Consider the following 26767-nt stretch of genomic DNA (forward strand, 5'->3'; position numbering starts at 1 on the left):
GTCTGGATTTGTAAAGTAGGTCAATTAGGGGATGACTTTTAAAGTCATTCTACACAGTATAGCAGGCAAACACCCAAAAGGCAAATGTCTGGTTAAATTTTACCTTGACATCTTGAAGCTGTGTATGTATGTCTTGGTGAGCTTTCCTTAGTTGTCTATTCTCTTCTCTCAAGTGGTACACAGTTTCTATTTTAGAAAAAGGAAAAGAAAAACCACACACACATAAAGCCTTGAAATTCTCAGGTTTTTGATTTTATTAAACCTGAAGCCTCTATCTTCCCTCCACCCCTACACACACACACACACACACACACACACACACACACACACACTCTGTCCCAGTACTGGAAACTGAACCCAGGGGTGCTATACCACTAAGCTACATCTCCAGCCATTTATATTATTTTTATTTTTGAGACAAAGTCCCACTAAAATTGTGGAGGCTAGCCTCAAAATTATGATTCTCCTGCTTCAGCCTCCCAAGTGGCTGAGATTACAGGCATATACCACCATGTCTGGCCTTATATAACTTATTTTTAGAATTTGCTTTGAATTTTGATAGGATAACAATTCAAATCAACAAAAACTACATGATGTTGGGATATAACGGGGATTTGTCTGGACCTAGCTCAGTAGTTTACTTTTACACAAGCTATGTGTTGTAGATGAAAATTAAAATTTTTTTAACTAAACATGAATTAAAAATGAAATATTTATGTTAATAAGCAAGCCCTTAGGAATAAAATGTAAAGCGCAGGAATGGTCTCAGATTTGAGTCTTTTCACAAATTAAAGTTATCAGCAAGTACAGACTCTATTTCTCACGGTGTAATCTGCATAGTCCTCTAAAGGTACTTCAATTACAAAGGCAGCTCACAAAATTACAGACAGACAAGGAGAAATCCTACTTATCTGTGAAAAAACTAAATGTTTTCTTTTTCTTACCATTGAATTCTTAATTAATCCAAGCTCAACTTCTAATAGCTATATGACAGTTATTTCTGTTTGTTTGTTTGTTTTCAGAGCAACAATGTAAGACTGTAGCAGTCAGAATGAAGTCCTCTTCTCCCAAGCACTACTGTTCAGGGAAAACTTTTCACTTAAAGATTCTAGATCCATCTCTTTTATCCCCTTGGTGGATTCTCATCACTTCCTGCATCTGGGCATTGCAGATGAAGAACTGACAGTTGTTGAGCCAAATTCAACCCACAAATATCATCTGACCCCTGAAATGCTGGCCTGTATAGTATCTCTCACAACACCACCATTTCAAAATAAAGAAACTGATTCTGACAAAATCCAGCAACACGGGACCAATTCTCATGTTCAAAACACTGTGCAGAAACTGAGTGTTAGTATGGTGGCTATATAATCATTTTCCAATGAGAGATGCTTTGGAGATGTAAAGTGGGTTCTATGATCACCTAGTTGGGACAGCAGGTATGAACCTGGACTGTCCTGGAGCAAACTGTCCCTAATAACAGCCATCTCCTTCAGCCAAGGCTCTAACTCGCCAGGTATGCTTAGTATGGAAGGAAAGTATTAATCACCAGCTTTCATAAAGCTCTGATTATTTTTACTCCCTTACAGTCCTTTCCTGATCCGTGGACATTGGATTCATGATTAGGTTTGGGGGAGAGATCAGGAATCAGGTGGGAAGTATGGATAGTAACTGGGTAGCACACCTACATGTAAAAATAGATTTTCTCAAGAGTAAAAACCGGATACCACTGGCAATCTAAGAGGACTCTATGATGTGTGCCATCGGATGGTGGCCTTCAGTCTAACACAACACACATTTGAAATACCAAAACTGTGCTAGTGTTTGAAGAAATTTCAGGCTATAAACTTAATGGTGGTGGCCCCTGGGCCTTTGCTGGGCTTCCCTAAACTAGCTGTTTAACTAGAGCAGGCCTCTACGTCTTAATTTGTTGAATGAGGCTGAGCAACACACACACCTCAGCGGCTGTTATGTTAAATGAGATCATCCACATGAAGAGGTTCACTTAGTTCCGTGCTGGCGATGAGAATGATGATAATGAAGGGTGATTATCTTAGCTTTGTGCTACGGGCTCACCTTGCTAGGAGTCCCAAGTTCTCTCCTTGTATCACATCCAACTACCAGAGATTGCTTGGACTCTACAACTTAGTTGGCCACCACTGACCTGCACTGATCACAAGGTGCTTTAACTTACTGTCCTGTGGTTTTGTCAAGAGTCATAATCAAACAAAGGTACTAGTGTGAACAGTGTCTGTGAAAGTGTCAAAGTCACTGTCCACACTCGGTTGTTTCAGGTCTCCAGAAAAGTTTCTTTTAAAATTGGTATCAGAAGTACTGCTGTCTTTGTTCTCCTAACTCACCGGTATGTTCTCTTTCTGATTACTGAACCCCCAATACTTACTGTATTTCCCCTTTTGTCCTGGATGCCAGGAAGTTCAGATCAGATTATGAGGCTCAGTTCTCAGAACCCACCTACGTGTCCAACTATTTTCCCCAGTTCTGCTTTCTGCTCTGTGTAAGTGGTATGGTTTAGATGAAGTGTCCCCCAAAAGCTCATGTGTGAGACAATGCAAGAGAGTTTAGAGGTAAAATGACTGGGTTATGAAAGCCATAACCTAACCAGTGCATTAATCCACTGATAGGAACTAACTGGGTGGAGATGGTAGGAAGGCAGGGTGTGGCTAGAGGAGGTGGGTTACTGGGGGTACATGCCTTTGGGGTTTATATTTTGTCCATGGTGAGGAAAGCTCTCTCGGTCTCTCCACTTCCTGGTGTCATGTCCTAAGTCACTCTCCTCCACCACATTCTTCTGCCATGATGTCCTTCCTCATCTCAGGCCCAGAGCAGTGGAGTCAGCTGTCTACATATTGAGACCTCTGAAATCATGACCCCAAATAGACTTTTCCTCTTCTAAAATTGTTCTTGACAGGTATTTTGGTCATAGTGACAAAAAGCACAACTAAAACAATAAAGTTAAGAAATTCAGTAGTTTAGACAAAGGGGAATGGAGGGAAGGGAGGGGTTGGGAATAGGAAAGGGTTAAGGTGGTTAAACAAGAAAGACTAAACATTGGAAGCATTCACAAAAGGTGGCATAAAGGAAATGAATCTGACATAATTATCCTATGAACATATATTACTATACCACAGTGAATCTCCACATCATGCACATCCACAAGACAGGGATCCTAATTAGAATAAGATATACTCCATGTTTGTATAAATATGTCAAAGTAGACTGTCAAGTATAACTAAAAAGAATTTTAAGAGTAAGGGGTAAAAAGACCTAAAAAAAAAACAAAAAACAAAAACCTGTCTTTCAGTGCTACTGCTGAAGTCGAATGTACCGAAGTATAAATCAGGCCTCTAGAAAATTTTATTTCTCATTTCTTATTGGATCTACGTATTATCCATATATTTTAATGAATTTACATAAGTTAGCAAACACTAAATAGTGTATCCACAAGCTAATATCTCTTGCCCCTCCACACAAAGCTGTGACTTTCCCAGACATTAGAATCCTCTGGTTTTCTCTTCCTTTATGCCACCTTTTGTAATGCTTCCAGTGTTCAGTCTTTCTTGTTTTCCGTATCCAATAATCCCTCACCACCTGCCCACTATGATAGACATGCCAAGGACACACTCACTGTCTTGGGTACCACCTGCTAACACTGGCCCAACTAGCAAGAACACCTTAACCCTTCCTATGATTGCCTCAGTCATAGCTTACCTATTTCTACAGGGCTTTTGTTATAACTTGTTCTTTTTTGGGGGGGTGGGGGAGGGATATTTATAGACAAAATAAAAGTATAGGGAGGCCATATGTGCCCATCATCCAGCTTTCCTCCATGAATCTTAGTAAATGTGGCCTACTTCTCACACATGAGCTTTTGGGGGATACTTCATCTAAACCATACCACTTGTTTGCATAGTACAAATGATTATAGCCTTATTCAGATTTCACAACTGGTTTTTCATGTACCAAGTATCTTTTAAAACCACTATTCACACTCCAAACTTACTTAGCGCTAATGCATTGGACTGCAGAATGCACTTGTTTCCTGAACTCATTCATACTCAAAGAAGTAATGCCTTTTTTCCCTATTGCTATGAAAACATCTGCCCCTGGTGTTAGTGAAGTGAATGCACTGTCTGCTGATCACTATTCTACCTGCTCACACCATACCCTACTAGGTGGATACATTTATGGTCATGAAGTCTTTGGTGATAACACAACTTGCCCATTATCACATTAGTCTTTGAAAAAGCCCAGCTTCACAGCAGTCTGCAACTAGAGACTGAATTTTTTGTAGCTCCTCTCAGTTGTCAACCAGAGGTCTCCCTGCAAACCCTGGGGAGTTTTGGAACTGTATGGAGCAATTTTTGATCATGACAGTAACTAAGGAACACAGAAGACATGTAGCAGGTAGGGAATCTAAGATGCTAAATGTTTCAAAACACACATTCAGAGAACTGTCTTGCCCAAATTGGCCATATGCCCCACTGAAATAGAATAGAATAGGCTGAGTCATTTATTTTGCTTCCCTATACAAATCCATTAAGATAAATACGAAAAGTTACAAAGAAGCAAGTAGCTGGTAAAGGCATACAAGATACATGGAAATCAATCACCACACAAAAACAAACAAGATGAAAATGTATTATTCTACAGAAACATTCACATGACTACTTATTTACATATCATCTGGCTAATTTGATTTTCAAAATACCTTTTAGCTTAGAAAGTTCTTGTTCCTTTTCTTCCTGAAGTTGCAAGTATTTCTGCTTGTGATCATTGAATGTTCTACTGAAGTCTTCTCCTTGTTTACGATGTTCCTCTTCCAAGTCACTGTGCTGTTTCTTCAGCTCCTCATGTTGACTCTGCAAGACAAAAACTTGAGCAGAGATATACATTCTCTAAATCATGTAACACCCTTTTTTCTTTTCTTTCTTTTTTTTTTTATCGTGGTACTGGGGACTGAACCTGGGACACCTGAACACAATGGAGATACATCCCCTTCCCTTTTTAAGACAGGGTCTTGCTACATTGCCCAGGCTGGTCTTGAACTTGTGATCCTCCCCAGTCCCTGGAATTACAGGCATGCACAACCACACCTAGCTTAACAACCATTTCCTGACATTTTCTTGAATGAAGTAAGAACAAATGCAGACATTGGCTTTGTTTTCCTCAGCTTGGTGATCCTTTGTGCAGCAATCCCCCATTTCCTCCATATTTCAAATGAATAGTTTAGATCAAGGCCAAAAATAATTTTTCCCTTAATTTTTAGCATCATTGGAAAAAACAAGAAATTAGCATGATAGATGGAAAAGGGAGGGATTTAGAGAAAGTCTGAGGGACTCAAATTACTGTGGAAATGAGATAAAGCTAATTACCCTCCACAAATATTATAACTTTCTTCTTTTCAATCTGTTAGTTTCCCAGCAACACCCTCAGTATTCATGGAGGATTGGATCCACGACACCCCTTGGATGGCAAAAGCCACAGACACTCAAGTCTCTTAATAGCACAGTATTTGTATACAACTTTTGCATAGTCCTCCCACCCCATATTTTAAAGCATCTCTAGATTGCTTATTATACTTAATACAAGGTAAATGCTATTTAAATCACTACTATATTGTAAAGGGAATAATGCTAAGGAAAACAGTTGTATGTGTTCATTACAGATTCAATTTTCCCCAAATATTCCAAAAACATGCAGGCTGGTTAAATACATGGATGCAGAACCCATAGATACACAGGGCCAAATTTCTCTTCTTTGGTTTTCAGCCTTTCAAGTAAATCAGTTTAATAAAGAGGAAAAAATAAACAAATCAGACTCTTTTCCTTTTTCAGGAGGTAATAAGTCAATTATTTCTAGAATTGATTTCTATTTACCTTATTTTTATTATAACCCAATATGAAATCATAGTTCAGTTAAATGCCACAGCCTCCAAAAGATTATTGAGAAATGACAGTCAACTTTAGGTTGTGTACTGCACTCATGATAATGGGAAAGGTTCTGGTTTCAATAAAAAGCCTGTGCCCTACTGATATGGGGAAAAGAAAACACAAAACAAAGAGCTGGCGGGAAGGAGTGGATGGCAGGATTTGCACACGCCCTGTGGAATGACGTGATGCTCATCTCTTCTAGCTTGACAGAAACAATGAGGTTTTTCCTTTGGTCTTCCTGACCCACAGTAATGAGTTTTACCCGAGGACCAAGGAAGGAGAATGTTTAAATAATAAATTGTGTTCCTGTGGTAGGTAAAAGTACATTTATTAAATATTGGTAGCACAAAGGAAGCATTTTTAAGAGTTCTACAGTCTCCAGTCTGTCTTAGATAAAAGAAAATGCCTGAGGAAAATCACTGAGAAAGTAAATAAACAATTTTAACAATAAAAGCAGCAAAATAGGACTGGAGTTGTGGCTTAGTGGTACAGTGCTTGCCTCGCATGCGTGAGGCACTGGGTTCGATCCTCAGCACCTTGTAAAAATAAATAAATAAAATAAAGGTTGTATCCATCTACAACTAAAAAAATATTTTTAAAAACCCAGCAAAATAGGAAATGAGGGGCCCAAAGAGCCTGTTGTAAAAGAAATCAGGTGATCCATCAAACATGTTCTTCGTGAATAGTATGTTGGGATACTACGACTATATGTAATTTTTAACTGAATATGGCTTAAACATACTATAACACAACCAACCCTCTGTAAACTTTCTTTAATCACTTTAAAGATCATTAGTCCAAATATTAACTAATCCTTTCATTTATTCATGAAGAACAACTTTAAATTACTCACTTTCAACATCTGATGTTGGACATTCAATGCACTGTATCTGCTATTGGAATCTTGCTGTAAATTGGGAAAAAAAAAAAAAGTCAACAAAAGGAAACTAATCTGGTTCTCTTGCTAAAGACAGCTTCAAGGTCCTAATAAAAGATTTTCATTTATTTCACATGTATAAGATAAAATGAATTCTATGCTTGAAACCGGATGTCTCTAGGGCTACCTCTCTATTTAATAGCAGAAATAAAATTTTTATATTCTCATAGGTTTGCTAGATTTTAGAGAAGAAAATGTGGGACATTGAATCATAAAATGAAAGGATGGCAGGGCCCGTAAAGAGATAATTGAGCTCTGCCTCTCATAGTCTGAAGAACCAAGCAAGGCCCAGACACAGGGAGGAACTGGTGAGACACATGATCATGGCACATGGCTAATACCTTGCCCTGGGTGCTCCAGGCAAGGGGGGAAAGGGGACATGTCAACTGCACCCCAGGTGTCACAAGCTCAGCACGACTTAAGGGAGGGAAGAGAACAGATAGGTTCCTTCTCTCATTTTTGGTGGGTAAGAAACTCAACATAGATGGATTTTACCACAGAATGGGAAATGGAGATAGGCCAAGGACCAGGCCCAGGGCAAATACTTCATTAAGCAGCAGAGCCAGGGCCAGAACCTGAGCTTAAGCCTGTGGCTCATCTGAATGTTCTGGTCCATGTTTCAGGGGTGCAGATCTGGGGTCCAGTGGAGCATCTGCATGTAGGGGCCTCACACACTGCCACTATCCTGGGCAGCCACATCTAGTCAGTATACAAAAGACACCTGGAATGTTCCCTCCCTTCGCTATTATGATTTACCTACACCCAACACACCCCTGCTTTTCTCCATCACCAACACAAGTATATTTTTAAGTCTGTTTTTTCTTATGCTCACAGCTTCTAAAATATGCTACATTTTTGCTTTATCATTTTATTTCACTGCCTTATGACTTTAACTTATAAAGAAAATCACATTACAAAATGTAGAATAGATTGCATGCACATGGTTTTGGCTAAGGCTTTAAAATCAAGTAAGAATTGAAAGCTGAAGGTCTCCTAGGCAATTCAAAGAACTGACTTTTCTCAGTTTTAATACCCCCAAACACTAGCATTTTATTCAACTAAGGCTTGAATATTTTTCTAGGAGTAAGAGAATGACTTGATTTTCTCTAGTAAATTTGGACTTAACAAACATTTTTAAATGCCAATATCATTCCTTCCTTCCTTTATTCATTGCACAATTGTGTTTAAATGCCAACTCTAGGCCAGGTCTTGTGTTAAGATTACACTTGCAAAACCTAAGCAAAGCATGACATCCTATAACAATAAATTCAATAAACAAATAAATGAGTGAATAAAAATAATCTTCTCTGCATTGTTAAACATTGAAGCTATTCTCAGTTTACCACTATCATCAATAATGTGATAAGTAAAGGTAGATTTAAAAAAAAAAAAAAACGTATTTTAAGAACTTCCTCTTAGAGCTTTTTGGATAACAAAAGAAAAAAAAAATTTCTATCAGTCCTACAATCCTAGTGATCAACAGAATGAAATATTTTGCAATTGTATTTCTCTTTCCTTCAAGTTTCATGAAAACAAATTAAGGGGAGAAAAAACAAAAGCAAACAAACAAAAAACACTTACTCTTCCTTTATTTAGTGTTTCTTGTGCTTCTAATTTATAAACAAGGAAATCTAGGAGACAAAATGGAGAAAATAGAGTATAAGCTCATTCACTGTGGAACTGTAAAACATCTAGAAGAATAAAGGCAAACTACTCAGACTTGCAAAAAAATGTTTTAGGTTTAAATCAATCTACTTGATGATTTATATACTTTATACTACCTCTGAATGCTTTAGAAAATTTTGAAGAAAACATTACAGTCTTCTTCCTTACCTTGTAGTTGTAAATCCTGCATCAACGAAATTCACATTAAAACCAATTGATTAAAAGTGCACTTAGAATCTCTCTGTGGTTAATTTGTTTTGAAATTGAGGGGGGAAATACTTGCACATCTGAAGACAAGGGTGATTTATGGCTATCCACTAGATGGCATACTAAAATTCTTCAGGCCCTAAAAAGAGAAATCAAGCCATCCAAGCCATCTTTAGTGCTCTGAAAACTTTATTATCCACTAGATGGCTCTATAAAATCACTCTGCATTTGAAGACAAGAAGACTCACATCCTCTCAGAGCACTGTAATGATGTTAACTTCTGTTCTTCACACAGGCCCAACTAAAAGGTCAGCCAAGCTCCCAACCAATATAAACCTCCCCACTTGCCTTTCTACCCTACCAAGGGTTCAGGCAGAATACTGACTCTGTTTTCAAGATTTATCACAAAACATGAATAACTAAAAATAAGACTGTACTTTAACTTCAAACCATGAGCTGGATGAGGGTTGTGCATTATAGGAAAATCCTAACAAAAATCAACAGCATTGCCTAAAACCTGCATACAACGTTACTTTTTCAAACCGAACCAATCAGCTGTGCCAATAAAGGGTTTCAGGGATTAAAAAGAAATATTTAATTCAAAAGACAGCAGATAGTGTGATCTATTCATTGTATTATACATGGGTATCTATATGTCTCTCAAAAGTGTCATCTACTGAATAAGGCTTGCTATCTCCCACCATCTGGGACAGAAGTTCCAGATGTTGATAATATATATATGTAACATTCAGATAAAAAGTCATTTACTTCTGAAATAATACACATAACCAATATATAAATTACCTTGAGGTGGTACAAACAAAAGATTCCAAATGTAATCTCAAGCAGGAATAGCTGCACAATGCTTAGCATATCTCTTTCTCTGACTATCTAGAACACTGATTTCAAGTTGATTTGAAAAATATTTCAGCCAAAAAATAAATAGATAAAAGTCATAATCAAGCCCATGATGATTTAAAATTGTACAAAAAGTACAGAAGACACATGGCACAATTAACTTACCCTCCTTTGCTTTCTTATGTTCAAGTCTTTCCTTTTGCAAGGATTTCTCTAATCTTGATCTATGTTCGTACACAACTGTAAAGAGAAGAGTTAAAAGTTTTTCTTCAAAGAATTAGAAATTCTACCATAATAATGACATCTGTTCAAAACAGGAAGAAAGCAGTGTAGGGCCCTTACACAATTATAATAAAAACAAATGCATTATACGTTCTATTTTCTTGATAAGGGATAAGCATATTAAGATACATAATTATTGGCTGACTCCCAGACAGTGTCCCCTTTTCTAGAGTAAATACTCTGATACATCTGCTTTCTTTGCCAGAAACTGTTTCTTCCCCTGTCTTCAAATGCAGGTTATCTCTGTGAGGTTCACTATCTCTTTCTGGCCAACAATGTCCACTTTCGTACCCTCAACCACCACCTGCAGATCAGCTGTCCCCACATTTTTATTTCCTGCTCTCACCTGTGTTAGCCACTGTATTTCCACCCAGATCTCTCCTCAGTACTACAAAACCAACATGATCTTCATCTGAGCAAAGACTGCCTGGACCAACCTTGTCAGGAAACCTTGGCAGCACACCACTGGGCTGAAAGAGAAGGTGCAATCCCACCCTGGCCTAAGTCAAGGCAAACAGGTAAGAGAAGCACAGAGCTGGAGGGGGGAGAGACTCTCCAAAGAATCCATTAAAAAGCCCACAAAAGAATGAGGCAAGTCTACCAGCTGCCAAGGCCCAAAGAAGTCAATGGCAACAGATGTCAGTTCTGTAAGACCCTCTGTCCTCCCCACCCACCCATCTACTCTGCAGAGGCCAGGGATGCTGGTGAGCACAGGCAGTGTGTTGGGGGAACCAGGGAGAAACTGAACCCAGCTCTCTTCCCTGCTGCAGGCTTCATACCTGCAGGAAGTAGAAGCTGCGCAAGCGCGAGAGGAAAGCCCAACTTTGAATGAACCAAGTGTTTTTAATGACATGGGACCAGACAGAAAAACTGCCAAACGGACACTGTGTGGGTATAAGCCACTGAATGTTATGTTTTGTTTTTTCAAATCTGAGAAAAAGCAGAAGAAGCAGCTAAGTCTGTCTTAGGCTTCACCCATGAACAGAAAACTTGGCGGCCTGAGTGGCTGGAACAGGCAATGAGGGGACACGGGGAGAGGATGGATTACATTTCTGATGTACCCTTTGGATCCTGTTTGTTCAGCATTGTGTAAGTATGATCTCATCCCCTGGCATGTGAGGCCAAACCCAGTTACTCCATTCTTTTACCAGACCCGAGCTCCACGGCATTCCATAATTTCACCATCAATCACCAGCTGACAGGTATGATACACACAACTTCCCCAATGCTACCGGCTGCTGCCAAAGTCATCATGGTCCCAGCAATTCGCCTCCCCAGCCCTACTATCCGCTTGTGCTGCTAAAGGGATTCTCCTGCCCTTTTCCCTCGATCTCAGCTGCCATTTTCCAGCAACTGCCACTCTTTTTCCACCACAGCCACCATCTCCTGGATCCTCCACCTTCTCCCACACTACATCTCGTCCTGTCGTCCCACATAAGCCTCCCTTTCCTGGGATTCCACATGCAGCTGTCACAGACCCTGTGCCTTCTAGCACCCCTGCTAACATCTCTGCCAAAACACCTGGGACTCCTGTGACCACACAAACTGACCTGATGCAGTCCCCTGATGGTATGGATCCTCAGTCAATCACCAAAATAAGCCCTGCCCCATTTCCATCCTTTACCAGGCTTCCTATTTGATTCACAAGACATCCTTTTCCCTCATTATTACTACAAAGGGATTCAATACAACCCCACATGTATGGGTCCCTACCTGGACTAAAATTCCAGTGTTGGGAAACTACATTTTTTCAAATATTTATATGTGTGGTCCTGGGTCAATTCCAAAAGCCTGTTGAAATCAAAAGATTTCCTGGATTGCTACTAATATCCTCATCTTGAATTATTTGGTGGATAAACAGACAAAGGATAAAGATTAACACTATATAGGTTCAGTAAGCCAAGCCCTAAACTGTGCGCTCATTCCACGACAGGGAACATAAGGGGAATTAAATACTAAATTAAAATACTATCATGATACAACAGAGGCAAGAATAGGGTGTTACAGAAACACCTAAGCTGCCCTCCCTGCTGGGCACAAAAACACGGTGTCTCTCCTAATCCACTGGCCAAAAGTCTTATGGTCTGGGTAGAAGGCTGTAGGAACATAAGCATGAAGGTGAAAAGGGAATCTGAAGCCAAGCACTGAGGCACCCCCATGTAAGTCCAGCTACTGGGAGGCTGAGGCAGGAATGTCAGAAGTTCAAGACCAACCCGGGCAACTTAGCAAGACCTTATCTCAAAATAAATAAAAAGGGCTGGGGATGTTGCTCAGTAGTAGAGCATTTGCCTAGTATGTGCCAGGACCTGAGTTCTAGCCCTAGTTCTGGAAACAAAAAAAGGAAACAAAAGGGAATCTGGGTATAGTAGGTGATATTACAGACTGGACTTCAGCAAGCATGTGCTTCATTTTTAAAGGAAGGAACAGGGCAAGATCTTGCTGAAACCGTTGAAGCAGAGGCAGTGAGTCCCAAGTCTAGGGGCTTCTGAATGGGGGTCACCCATTAAGGGGGAAACAGCCCTAGCACAGCAACACCATGATGATGGTGATGATGATAAAGAGCAGGACAGTCAAGAGGCATATGCGAGGGCTGGGGTGCTCATCACCCGCGCCCAGCAACCTCGGGTTCTAAATGTTAAATATTATTATGAAAAGCTAAGGATAGAGAAAAAACTGAATTTAAAATCTGGTGAAGTTATTTACTTAGTAAAATAAGGCAGCAATCACTATCAAGTCACTTGCAAAGTGTGGTTCCAGGGAATCAGGTAGTGATGATTTTTGACTGAGGAAGCAGACAACTCATCAGTGTGATTTCATTGTCAAAGAGAATAGAGTCCACCAGATTGGATCAAGCAGAGAGGGAGCACGGGGGATCCAGGTGGAGTGTACTGCAGAGAGGTAGGAGATGGTGTTTCAGTCTGTATTCTTCCCTGGAATTCAGTCAAAAAGATAATGTGCAACCTAGGTCCGAAGGACCCATTTATCAAGCTGAATCATACAACTGTCTCTGACAGTCTCATTCTCAATGGGAATTTACACATTCAACATATTAGCAGCAGTATGTCTGGAGAGCCAGGAGACCCTAGGATACTTACTTAAAAACTGTCATAAATAACTCACATAAAGCCTGTGCAAGGCCCCCCCACCCCCCATGGAGGCGTGTTTGTGCACTCTGGTAAAGATTCAAAGATCCTGGGAAATCTGAAACACATGCATGACTACACAGTCACATCACTAATTATAAGGTCTAAGGTCAGACAAATGTGATTTTGCAAATATGGTAGGAAAAAAAAAGATGTGGTAAACAGGAATGAAGAATATATGAAGAAACCATGAGGTAATTGCACTATTAATAATGTCTCTCTCAGAACTGGCCAAGCCATTATTTCAGTAGCAGCTTCTGGTCCTGATGTAATATAACTTAAGAAGTCAGACTTGGCTTGAGGGTTGGAGGATATCACAATGCAGGAAGAGGAAAGAGCAGAGCAGCAAAGAGTGATGGAAATGTGGAGACACACTGTTCTTCATCACTCTCAGGAGAAAGAGAAATAGAAAAAGAAGCCTTAAACTATAAGCTGAGGAAGGCACATTAGGTAAAGGGCAGCAGAGTGGAAACCAACCCCAGGTTAAAAAGTCTAGAAAGAAGGGGGAAGCGGAGCACAGAGGGGAGAGGAAGGTGGTAATGTAATGGCTAAGAGCACAGACCTGTGCCTGAGTTCAAATCCCAGATTCATTTTTTATGGGGTGAGCTGCTGAATTTCTTAGCATCCGAGTTTCCTTTTAGGGTCTATAGAGATAATAACATTACCTGTTTCTTCAAATGCATACCAGAGTTAAATAAGTGAATATGTAGGAAGTCCTCAACTTCTGATTCTTTGACCTCATAATGGTACAAAGCAATATACACTTAGTGCAGACAGTACTTTGCATTTTTATTTATACAGTGACTGGTGATAGGTGACTGAACATTCTCTTGCAATGCTGGGCAGAGTTGGAAAGTGGCAGCTCAGCCAGCCAAGTGACTGAACAACCCACACTCTGCAGTGTACCCTGCTGCCAGTTTATGATGCTCAGAAGGTTAGCTGTATGAAATGCATTCTCAACTTATAATACTTTCAACTTATTAGTTTATCAGGACATAACCCTATCATACATGGGGGAACACTCATATATTAAGTGCTCAGAACATTGCCTGACACACAGTGAACAATATAAAATGCTGAAGTTTTTTTAACCTATCTATTGGCTTAAAAGTGCAAGAGGAGGCAGGTCACAATGGTACTCTGGAGGCTGGGGCAGGACAATTGCAAGTTTGAGGCCAGCCTCAGCAACTCAGCAAGGCCCTCAGCAACACAAACCCTGTCTCAAAATAAAAAAAAATAAAAAGGGATGGGGATGTAGCTCAATGGTAGGGGTCCCCTGGGTTAAATCTTGGGTACCAAAAAAAAGAAAAGAAAAAAATGTACAAGAGAAGGAATCAAACGATCTCTCATAAGTCCTTCCCATCTTATATTTAAAGTTTAATAAAAAACAAAGAACACACACATATTACCATATATACACTGACTTGAATGGCAATAATATGGTTCTGTTTTCTTTTACTTACAAAAATTCCCCTGTAAACAGAGAAGCAAATAAACATCCCCATAGCTCATTAACCCTGTAAGCCTTTTTTTTTTTTAATAAAAACTGGAGAGTAAAACATACCAAATAGAATCTTTGTGTACTTATAGTACTTCCAGAAAATTTCACTATTTAAACACACACGCTCACACGCATACCCTTAATTTCTTTTACTAACATTTTTCAGGCTTTTAGAGTGGCAATTTATCTAGCTAGGTTTACTGTTGCTCTTAGAAGGAGGATTGCTAATCAATCCTTGTCACCGATCTCTGTTTTTCTATTTATACTATGGAGTCAAGGGCATCAGTCAAGATGAACTAATGCTGCTAGATACTCTACGACAAAAAAAAAAAAAAAGGTATATAATGAGTATTCTCACAGCACCGAACGAGCCTAAGGAAAAATAGGTATAAAAACAATGGCTCACTCTCAGTGTTCAAGTTATTTAATGCAAAGTTAGACTGCAACAGGAATAGGATCTGAAACACAAGCATTCATAAGAAAAATATGAAAATCCATAATACTCATTTCCTCCCCTGCTTACTGAAAAATGAATATAATTTTTTCCATGCAGTGAAGAATGGAAAGAGGTTTTATTTCCTCTTAAAAAACACTCAGGAGTTTTAAAAACATGCCAGCTTCCTGCAGCAATTTTCCATTTTAGCTCTGACTTCCATCTGAAAGCCACAAAAGAAATTAGCTGTATATATTCACTTGCGGGCAAAATAGGCATTTATGCCAGTTCAGAGCAAAGTGCTCCAATTCAGAATTAGAAAGTGACATTCCAAAATTAGGCAGAAATCACTGCTAAGTCCCTTAACACCTGAAGCCAAGGGACCGCAATGTTTCTTTAGCAGCAGTGACAACCCATGGAACTTTGCTTTCAGTTCAGACTATAATCTGATGTTTTTATCTTTACAAAGCAAACAAGTGACCCAGGCTTGGCATCAAAGTCACATCAAGATCTGGAAGCAACTTTATCATATCTGTGTGATCAAAGTTAAAACAAACCCATCTGTGCTTTGGAGAACTCTGGCTGAGGAAAGTGCCAGAGCAAGAAGGACGACCCCTCCCTCCCAAACTAAAAATAAAAAAAATAAAAAAGGCACATAAAGGAAATCAATACACACAGTTCCCAGAACCCAACAATTTTAGGTTTTGGAGGTTTATTAGGCCTAAAGGCCTAGATATTTGTTATAGTCTTTAAGAAAAACTTTGGGTTATGGTTCTGGTAGCCGGAAGTAGGGTGGAAGCCAGGCACGGGCCCACCCCTCCTCCACAGAACAGTGTGCTGGTGTTTCAACATGAAGACAACACAACAGATACATTTTTTCCAACTATCTTTTCTTCCTTTCATAATTTTACTTCAAGTCTAAGAAAGAAGACAGGAGATCGCCTTAGAAAAAAATAAAACAAATAAATAAAAGAAAAAAGGAAGCAGACAAGTATTACCATTTCAAGGCTCATACTAGGTTCTTCCTGCAGCCCCCAGCGGTAGGGAAGGAAGGGGATCCTAAGGCACAGCCTTCTCTGCACCCTGTTCATGGCTCACTGTGGTCCTTCACAGATGACTCCAAACTTTATTAAGTCCAGCTTTTACTTCTCACTCAGTCCAGTCTCACAATGCTATACCTTGGATCTGGAATGTACCCTAAAGGTTATGTGAAAGGCTTAGTTCCCAGGGTGGTGCTACTTGGAGGTGGAACCACTAGAAGGCAAGGCCTACCAAGAGCTTCTCAGGTCACTGGCGGTAAGCCTTCAAAGATTTTGGGACCCCACCCACCATCCTTTTCCTCTTTTTCTGCTGTTCTCTGTCTCATGATGTAAGCAATTTTCTTCTGCCATGCACTGCCACCACAATGGCTGTCACATACCCAGAGAAATGGAACCAAAGAATGGATTATGAATGGGAACCTCCAAGACTGTGAACCAAAATAAACCTTACCTCAAGTACTTTGTTGTAGTGACAGAAAGTTAAGTGACACACACACAACCTTTCCAATCTCCTTCACAATTTATAGCTGAATTCAATTATTAACAACACTACATGTTCAAGGCCAGGATGGGGCAACCCCTCCCAATTCATATGCTGAGTGAAACCAAAAGCCTTCACAAGGCTTTACCCACTGTTCATCCTGTTCTGGCTCCACGGCCTCCTTACTCCCTGAACATGCCAATGTGCTATCACCTCAGCGGCCCTTACTGCCTTTTCCTTGGGTTTCCATTGCGTCGTCTCCAGGTATCTAAAAGACTAGATTCCTCACTTCTGTCAAATTTTTTACTAAAAAGACATCTTCCTGCTAAGGACCACCTCTCCAATATTGCAACCTGTCTCCCACCTTCAAAATTTCCAATCTCTTTTCCTACTTAATTTTTCTAACACTGATTACTATCTACTACATATTTTGTTGTATGCTTATCCCACTAGAACAAAAGCTTGACTGGAACAAAAGCTTCTCATTTGCTCAATTTCATTTTGATATCCCTGGTGCACTACTAGATCACAGGCATTCTATAGATGTTGGGTGGATGAATGAATGAGAGAGAGAATAAGTGAACAAACTACCATCCTTGTAGCCTGTGACTGGCTGATTCCTTTTTCTTCTCCTTTGTATGTCAGGTCCCCATTACTGCATCAGTCTCCATCCCTCAGTTCTTAATAGCTAATGGTATTCAATAATATTTATTCAATGAACAAATGTATTTTGAAGACTGTTCGTTCTTTCCTTCCTGTGTCTGCCATCCTTTATGCCCCAGCATTCCTAACTGAATTCCTACACTGCCTGGCTCATTAGTACTCACACATCCCAGAGAACAGACAGATAACAAAACAGAGATTAAATATAAATTCATCTGTTGATGTATAGGCTCATAAGATTAGCATTACTTAAATCACAGCCCTGAAATATAGATGCTTTCAGAATGCTGAAAGAAAAAAAAAAAAAAAAAAAAGAACAGTCTGATTAGATACTTCTCTACTGCATGGCAATTGCAGTTTTTAACTGCACAATAAAGTTCCTATAATAGTTCACACAAATGTCTATTTTTAAGTTTGCTAATGCATACAGTCTATGAACTAGTTTAAGGGGAAATTTTAACCATGATTTGAATTGGTGCTTAACTGCCTCTTCTATTTTAAATAAAAATATACTTGGGCTTTTCCCCCATGCACTCTCTAATTGAGATTCGGATTTTTCCAGCAAGGGCTGTACTAGCTGACTTAGGATATATTTGTGTGCACTAGTTTTCTTTCTGGCATTCTTTCAAGTGTTAAGCCACTAATAATCATTCTGATTTTCAGACGCAATCTATTCACTCTGGGGAAAGGATTCTTCTCTCAACAGCACAGAGCTACTGTATTACAGCCCAACATGTTCCAGACACCCTGGGAAACACCAAGGTGTAGGAGTTACTCTTACAAAGGCTTACAATCAATCAATTTAAGTTGTCAGAAGAGGCTAAGACAGGTAAGACAGAAGATGATTATAGAGATCACCAAAGGTTAGGCAGGCTGGGACGAAGCAATGGTTGGCTGAGCCAGCACATTTTACTAACTGAATCTGTTAGAGTGCTGAGGGGAAAATATGCTCCTATCCCATGACAATGCTTCACTCTAGAAAGCAAAGCTATATTCTTAAAGACGTGCAGGACTGCATAGGTATATATAGGTTAGGAAGGCAGGGATACAGAGTAATGGCAACCAGTTATTCTAAGGTTAGATATTATCAATAGACCTGTGTGGCAGAGGTCAGATTTTATCTGAAGAGCCTATAGTATTTCAGGAACGAATGCAGGAGAGAAAGGAGAGGAAATGGAGAGGGGGAAGAGACAGAAGGAAGTTTCCTGGTCCCACAGACTGACACAAAGGTGTGTTAAGAATACCCTTAGGATGAGCTAAATATGCAAAGGCACACTATCTTTACAATGCATCTATGAATTTATGCATATACTCTTCAAAACTGATGTGCTTGAATCAAACAAAAAAGGACATTTAATTTTCATTAGTCATCTGATATTTCTCCCCCCATGGAAACCTACCTCTAAGAATACTTTAAGAAATGCTAGCAAGGAGGGAACATCCTAAAATTTAGTGCTCAAGTATCAACCCTTAAATGATTTTTCTGTTGTATTGCAGAGAACACCCACATGCAGGTCAGAATGAACCTGGCTACCCCTGGCTTTTCCATCAAATCAATGCAGCAGTAAACAAGCATTCCCAACTTTATCGCCTTCATCACCTTCAATTTCAAGTTTTTACTTCAACATGTGAAAACGGGCAACCTATCTTGGAAAAGGTTTTCATAAAATTCTGGCTTATAAAGAGATACTATTTAAAGTCTTTTATCTCTATTACATCCTGAATATTTCATTTAACAAATCAAATATTTAAGTGAGCACTCAGTATGTCCGGGCATTTAAAAAAAAAAAAAAGCTGTTTTTGAGGAGTTTATATACTGACAGAGAGATACAGATGATAACTAATAAACAACAAATAATATATAAGAATGTAATTGGTGCCACGGATAGTGGGAGAGAAAAGAATATAAAAGAGACAGAAGGAGACGGGAGGTATGGAGAGGGTGAACCAGGTTTCATTTTTAAATAGATGGCGAGGGCAGGTCTCACTGAAGAGACATTTGAGCCAAGTGCTCCAGGGAGAGGGAGCAGCCCACGCAGAGGCCCTACAGCACCAGCATTTCTGGGATGTTCCAAGAGAAGCAGTGAGGTCGGTGGGGTCAGTGTGCCTGGGGAAGAGCCACCTTCCAAAGCACAGGGTGAAGGAGGGGAAAGGGCAGGTAACTGTGGGTCTTGCAGGGCTTGTGATGACTTGGGCTCTGACTTGCAGAGAAATGGAGAACTCTTGCAGAGTCCTGAGCAGAAACGCAATGCTGACTTCACAGTGATCAGTTCGACTGAATGGGTCCAAGGTGCTAACAGGGAAAGTAATTAGGAGGGGCCCTCTACAAGGGTCCAGCCTGAGGAAAGGGCGCGGCAAGACCAGCGGGGAGGTGGTAACAAGCTCAGGTTCTACATGGGCGCCGAAGAGCAGTCACTGAGCATTCTCAGCTGACATGGAGAAGGTTGCTGGTACCACAGGTTTGTGAGGAAGATCAGGAATAAGAATTTATTCATTATTCAGTGATAGACTCAGTCTGGAAACGTCAAGTTAGACTCCCAGAGAAACGATGACACTAGAGGAAGGACAGAAAAACCTAGACAGCGGCGGAGAAAATGTGTACGAGCACCAAGACCAAAACAAAATTCTTCAGACCTTCCTGAAGATGAGTATAATCTGCAGTATCTGCTGAAATCATAAGCTCCTGGGCCTCAACCCAAATCAACTGCTTCCAAATTTCCAGAAAGAAGGCCCAGCAACCTGAATATTTAGCAAGTGTGCTGCACCCACTGCTGTGGACATTTACAGGGGAATTCTGCCAACACTGGAGTCAGCACAGAGTTTACCACAGAGCCAACAGGAAGGTGGGATACAGGCAAGGGCAGAACCAATGAGCTGGTGCTAAAGATGATTTAACTGGATCGGTGTGATTATAAAAAAGAGCTCTAAGTGTGTGGAAGACAGAGAAGAGAATCTAAGAGAGAACACAGTTTCACAAAATAATTAGGAGGTTGCCACAATGCAAAAGATAAAATAAAAATAAGCCCAAAGGAAGGTTAAATTTCCTTTTGTCCAAATATAAGAAGATCTTCAGTTTTGCCAACATGCCAATGACACAATCTTGTAAAAATGTTGATTTTTTTTTTTCTAAACGGAATATACAAAACTTTAGGGAAGTGAAAAAAAAAGTGGGACAAAGAAGATGAACAGGCATATTTTAATAAATGTTTTTTAAAAGATATTTTAATGGCCATCAAATGTATGAAAGGTTCAATTAGTCATCAGAGAAATTCCGACTGCAATTGCAGTGCAATACCACTATTTTCTCATCAAAATATAAAAGTGACAGAAAACAAACTGAGAGCAAGAACGTGCAGGAGGAAGCTCATGCGTTGCTGACGGATGTAAACTGCTCTCACCGTTACAGAAAACTGTTTACAAGTGTTTTTCAGACCTGCTGAGGGCACACCTTGACTCATAAATCCCACTCCCAGGCATCCACTCAACCAAACACTTGACATTGATTCACCAAAAGTCAAATAGGAGAGTTTTAATAGCAGCAGTGTTTACAACAGTCCCCAACTGGAACCACCCCAAGTACCTATCACAGTATAATGAATCCGTTGAAGCTGTTCAAAACCTGAAACACCACCCAGCCAGGTGAACAAATGCACTGTAACCACCTAGATGAATCCCACCAACGAAACCTCAAGGAGAAAAGCCAGACAGCAGAGTGCGACTTACTCAAGGATTCTATTCATGAAAAGTTAGAAAACAAGCAAACCTCATCTATGGTGACAGAAGACAGGCTACTGTTTATGCTGTGCATGTGGCGGGGGCCCAGGCAATGACGGGAAGACAGCAAGAGGGAACATTTTGGGGCAGTGTGGTGTTTTGATTCTTGGTGTGAGCGCTGGCTATGCTGTCTGCCTTGTAAAAACTCACGGAGTTGTAAGCTGCTGACTTATGTACTTCTATGAATGTATGATTTGATAATTTGCCAAAAATTCAAGAGATTTATGATATAGTTACCTGTCTATATAAAGTCATGGCATTTGTTATTTTTAGTTAAATAAGTAAAATTATCTGTGAAATGTAATATAAAACACATTTAGATATTTTTTAAATTCTTCATATGGTTAATATCTATGTACACATCAACTTAAGTCATTTTTTTTTTCCTTCTTCTGACCATTTTCTAGAGCACACTTCTCAGTGCTTGAGATAAGGCATTTGGGGGATTTCTGCCTGATGCCGGCCCTGGAGACCTCATCCTAAGTCACAGGGATGATGTGATGAAAACCGGGATGATTGCCATTTCCATTTGTTCCATGGGGGCATATTCATGCTTTTTCTATCACCAGCTCCTGAATGTATTGATTTTGTTTTTTGTTTGCTTGTTGTTATAAAAAGCCTTGCTTACATTTTGCATTTGCAATTGTGAGGACACAATCTTGGGAATAAATACCCACATTATTTTAAACAATACTGCAGTCTTTAAAAAAAGATTTTGTCAGGTGCCCTCCAGAAATAGCTAACCACATTAAACAAGGTCATTTTGGGCTAATGTGTCTTCCTCACACAGTGCTCTGCTGTTTGAAATAAAGCAGTGAAGAAAGCAGCCAGTAATAGCGGAGGCTTTGTACTGATTCCAGTACGAGATGTCTTCTTTTTTGAGGGGGGATTTTGCAAAGAGAAAGGAAACTCACTTGTATGTGCACATATACAGTAATCACTGACAGAGGGAGGGGAATGAAAAGGAGCAAAATATGTTTAGGGTACTGATTCAAAACGCAAAAGTGACTGATTCAAAGTATACTACAAAAACAGATTCAAGGATGGGTGAAATGCGGACCAAAGATCAAGGAAGATGAGGAGAAAGTACATCGTTCGTTCCATTTTTAGATGTGTTTCATGTTGAATGGGGATATCAAGGTAGCACAGAGGAGCATGGACACTAATCTAAGTAATCTGCATGCTATTGGCAGCTGAAAGGCCACTATGAGGAAGGTCTATGTTCCCCACCACTAACATGACTAAAACCAACATCGGACCCCCTGGAGTATATCCCCGTTTCCTCCACAGCCACCTTGAAACATCCTGGCATCCGATGTCGATGTCCACCACTACCAGCTGCTCAACTGCTTCTGTTTACCACTGAGGAATCTTAGAACTGAGTTATAAGAAACTATAAAAAATCTTCACTGGGGAGACAAAGTTGACAGTGTATATCTAAAATCTGCTTCACCAGCTTGATTGGGATTCTCAGTGAAAATCCTGTAATCTCATTTTTGGCAACTTGAAGCTCTCCTTTAGGACAATAATCTAAAAATTTGCAGACTTCAAAAAAAAAAAAGGTTTTAGGTTCACAACAAAATTGAAATAAAAGGTCAGAGATTTCCTTATGCCACCCTTCCCATTTCATTTTTTCCTTTTTTCATATTTGCTACAGAAAATGAATACTTTCCTGAGGGTTTAAAAACACATGTGGCCCTGAACATGGGTATCTTTTGCCCTAAGATACTGGGCACTGCTACATGAGGGGAAAGGGGTGGACACTTCATTATTCACTTTATTTTTTAATATTTTTTTAGTTGTAGACAAATACAATATCTTCATTTATTTATTTTTTTTATATAGTACTGAAGATCAAACCCAGTGCCTCATGCGTGTGAGGCAAGCGCTTAATCACTGAGCTACAACCCCAGCCTTGGGGTGGGAATTTTAATCAGTAATCACTGCACAGTGTGTAAAAGAGTTACTCCTCCTTCATTCTTTAGGAGAGGACACAGTATTTAAAGATGTGGGTTTTAGGGTGGATAGTGGGAAACATTTGATGAGGGCGGGAGGATATAGAAGGTTTTGTAATAAAAGTTTTACTGGTGGGCAGGTCTGTCCTGCATCATGTGAAGAGTCAACTGAGTTGGTAAAGGCAAGACCTCAGAGGCCTCCCTGGGCTGATGATATCCATCCTCTTCTCCCCTAGTACCTTTTAATCTATAGTCTTGGTTTTTTTTGTTTTGTTTTGTTTTTTTTGGTACTGGGGATTGAACCCAGGGTCACTCAACCACTGAGCCACACCCCCAGTCCTATTTTGTATTTTATTTACAGACAGGGACTCACTGAGTTGCTTAGTGCCTCAGTTTTGCTGAGGCTGGCTTTGAACTCCCCATCCTCTTGTCTCAGCCTCCCAAGCCACTGGGATTATAGGCGTGTGCTACCGCACCCAGTAGTCCTTAGTCTCTTTAAAATGTTTTATGTGTACATCTGTCATTCCCACTGCATTGTGGGACTACTTATGAGAAAACTGACCTCTTTATAAACCTGTGTCCTAGCCTTTAGTCTGGTACAAGACCACTACATGCTATTCATTAAACGACTGATTTTTGCAAACAAAAGAATAAATGCATCTAAGGCCAAACGTGATGTTACCACTGTAGTCTTTCTATCAAATGTTATTTCACAAAAAATACATGAATATAAATATTTACATGAAAAATGTAAATGGTTACATTCGAGACAAGACTGCTAAGAGGCCAGTTTTAAGAAACTTTAATTTCAATACAGCTGATTTGTACCATTATAAGCACAGGAATTCACTGGCAACCTCTAAAGTTTTTATATGAAAGGTAGAAAATATATCTACATTTAACAAAGCATATTGAGAGTTTTGGAAGCACAGTTAAAAAAAAAAAAAATCAATCAATAGCCAGGCTGTATGGAGAGGGAGAGAACCAGATGCTAAAAGCAAGAAAAAAATATTTGATATCAACATTTTGATTAGACTTTGAATTTTTCTATTCCACCCCATGCCATAATCAGAATTCAGATAAAATCTACTGAAAAATAACTTAAATGAGACTGGGATAAATTAGCTTGGGAGGAAAAAAAAGATAAAGGAAAAATAAACAGAAAAACAAACAGAAGCAGATAATGCCAAGAGATAACTTAATGAGGACTTTCAAGTAGTTTGAGGAAAATAATGCTAGCCAGAGCCAAGATTTCTCGGCAACTATCTGACTGACAAATCCGGTTCTGTCCCCTGAGTCAGAATCTTCACTTTTTTGATTCCTCAGCTGTAGAATGAAGTAGCTGAAGAGCTGAGTCATCAAGATCCTACCCATGTGAAAATTCTGTGATTTTAAAGATACACATTTATAGTAAAGGGAAAATGTACAGAGGGGTCCTCGACTTCAACACATCCATCCACTTGCAGTTGTTCAACTTCATAACTGTGAGGAAGTGTTGTGTGTTTAGCAGAAACCATACTTTGAATGTTTCATTTTGATTTTTTTTCCTCAGGATAGAAATAAGCCATACAATACTCTCTGGAGGCAGAGAGCTGAAGCACCCAGTCAGCCATGGGATCAGAGGAGAAGCAACTGGTCTTTAAGTGTGCTATTGTGCTAAGCCAGGATGGTGCACAGGTTAGGTGCACTCAATGCATTTCCAACTTGGCTGTGAGTCAAGTCAATTTCAACTCATGGTGAGTTTACTGGGATATAACCCCACAGTGAGTCGAGAAGCATCTACAGTAGTATCCGCAATATCTGATTCATTTCAAATTGCTTTTGAATACTCTGAATGACTTAAATTTGAATAAGAAAGAAAAAGATTCAGTTTAGCAGAATGCTGGTAAAGGCTCTAATTTTTAAGGAAAAGGATTTTACAAAAGACGACTCTGTCACTTAAAATTTTCAATGACTTGAAAACTATTACATGTGAACTAAGACCCTATAACATGCTTAAGTTGTCCAAGAGAGGGGCATTCCTTTTCTATATGATTGACAAATGCAATCACATTATCTTATTCTGACATTGAATGAACAATAAAAGCAGCAGATACACACAAATACAACTGCTCTGACTGCAAGAGGATCTAAAGTGTGAGGCTGCTTAGATTTCCCCCATTTTATGTATGAGTTTCTATTTAATCCTCCAGTAAAAACTTTTATGTGTCCTGGGAGATAACCAAGTATGTGTGGAGACCACCTTAGCTCAGGTAGGAGAATGTTAGGTTCCTCCACGGAATACGCAGGACTCTGCACACATCTGCTTATGTGTTTCTGCAGGCCACCTGTCATGGTGAAATGGGCCAGGGGTTAGAAGCCCAGAAATTTGATTTAATTTTTAATCTTAAGAGTATTTAATGCCTCAGACTTCATTTAGCAAATGATTTACAAACAAGGCCTCTTCATTCTTTAACGTTCTCTGGTTCTCCAATCTGGTTTAGTAGGCAAGGACATACAATCGGAATTATGAAATGACCTGGATAAATGTTTAAGATCTGAGAGCCTAAGAATGGTGCGTGTTCAAAAAGAACACTGTCCTAACAGAAAAGAGGACCCAGTGAGAATATAAAAAAAGACAAGAACACAAGGAACAACATCTTTTGAGCTGAAAGGCTAAAACTGGAGCTGATGGGTTTATGGCCCTTTTTCTTCTGCAAAGTATCTGAAAATGATTAAAATTGTTTTGACAGCTGCAAGTAATTTGGAGGTAGGTGAAAACAGGAAGTTCAAGCACAGAATAACCTCAGTAGTTCCAGACTGTACCAATTCAATAATCATTTTGGACATGAATAGCTGATATTCATTATTATACTACATATTCATTTTCAAGCAATAAGAGTTAAACTAATTATAATCATAGTACTTAAACCAAGACTCATTAGCATACTAGACATTTCACCTTCATGTTATTTTCCCATTGAAAAAATGTAAATTAGAATTTCTCAGGAAGAAGAGTCATTCCATTAAATATCAGGGTTCTATCCTTTATCACCTTGTAGATAAACCTGTCACTAAGAGGTTAAATGGATTTGAGAATGAGTGTTTATATATTGAGGAAAAGAAGTCCTTTAAAATACACTTTAGTAGCAGTCATGATAAACGATGCTTTTATGGTCCTTTACAGGTTATATACCAAGAGGTTTTATATCCAATTTATATATAACCTGTGGGTGAACAAGTAAGGTACTAATTAGAAATCACTTCTGTCTAGTCATCAGGGATAGAGTGACCTTTCTTTCACCAATAGCTCATCTTTTGTGTACAGTACTGAAAAATGCATTTACTTAAAATGCATTACACATTTTGGTGATGTAGTATGGTCTGTAGTATGATCTTTCATTTTTCTGAATCCTGAAGAGTTACTTCATAAGAAAAGGAAAGGAAACTACTTAATATGGTAATTTTGTGTCATTCATCAATCTGTGAGAAAGAAAAGAGACTCTTATCTTCTAATTTACCTTCACATGTCCATGCAACATATGCTCCCCCTCAGATCTGCATGAATACAAGGAAGTAAGAGAATTAGGGCAAATTTTAGTTAATATTCATGCTTCATTTTTTTTTTTTTTTTTTGGTACCGGGATTGAACTCAGGAGCACTCAACCACTGACCCACATCCCAGCCCTATCTTGTATTTTATTTAGAAACAGGGTCTCACTAAGTTGCTTAATGCCTCGCTTTTGCTGAGTCTGGCTTTGAACTTGCAATCCTCCTGCCTCAGCTTCCCTAGCCGCTGGGATTACATGTGTGCACCCACTATGTCCAGCAATGCTTCATTCTTTCATCTTTGTTTACTAATACTAAGAAAATTTTTGGTTTGACATTCTAAAAGATC

At 39.4% G+C, this 26767-nt stretch overlaps 1 protein-coding gene across 5 annotated transcripts in view; it reads right to left on the bottom strand.

Moving 5' to 3' along the window:
* Positions 1 to 26767, bottom strand: part of GOLIM4 (golgi integral membrane protein 4) — a 77385-nt gene that overhangs the window by 26258 nt on the left and 24360 nt on the right. For all 5 annotated transcript variants that reach the window (XM_081301144.1, XM_081301143.1, XM_081301141.1 and 2 more), the window contains exons 2-6: positions 9784 to 9858; positions 8470 to 8519; positions 6805 to 6858; positions 4730 to 4880; positions 104 to 186 (exon numbers count right to left, since the gene is read on the bottom strand). In XM_081301144.1, coding sequence (XP_081157270.1) covers positions 104 to 186; positions 4730 to 4880; positions 6805 to 6858; positions 8470 to 8519; positions 9784 to 9858 — 413 coding nt within the window. The remainder of the gene's footprint in view (positions 1 to 103; positions 187 to 4729; positions 4881 to 6804; positions 6859 to 8469; positions 8520 to 9783; positions 9859 to 26767) is intronic.

Source organism: Spermophilus citellus, assembly GCF_964194105.1.
Source record: "Spermophilus citellus genome assembly, chromosome: 7".
NCBI lineage: Eukaryota > Metazoa > Chordata > Mammalia > Rodentia > Sciuridae > Spermophilus > Spermophilus citellus.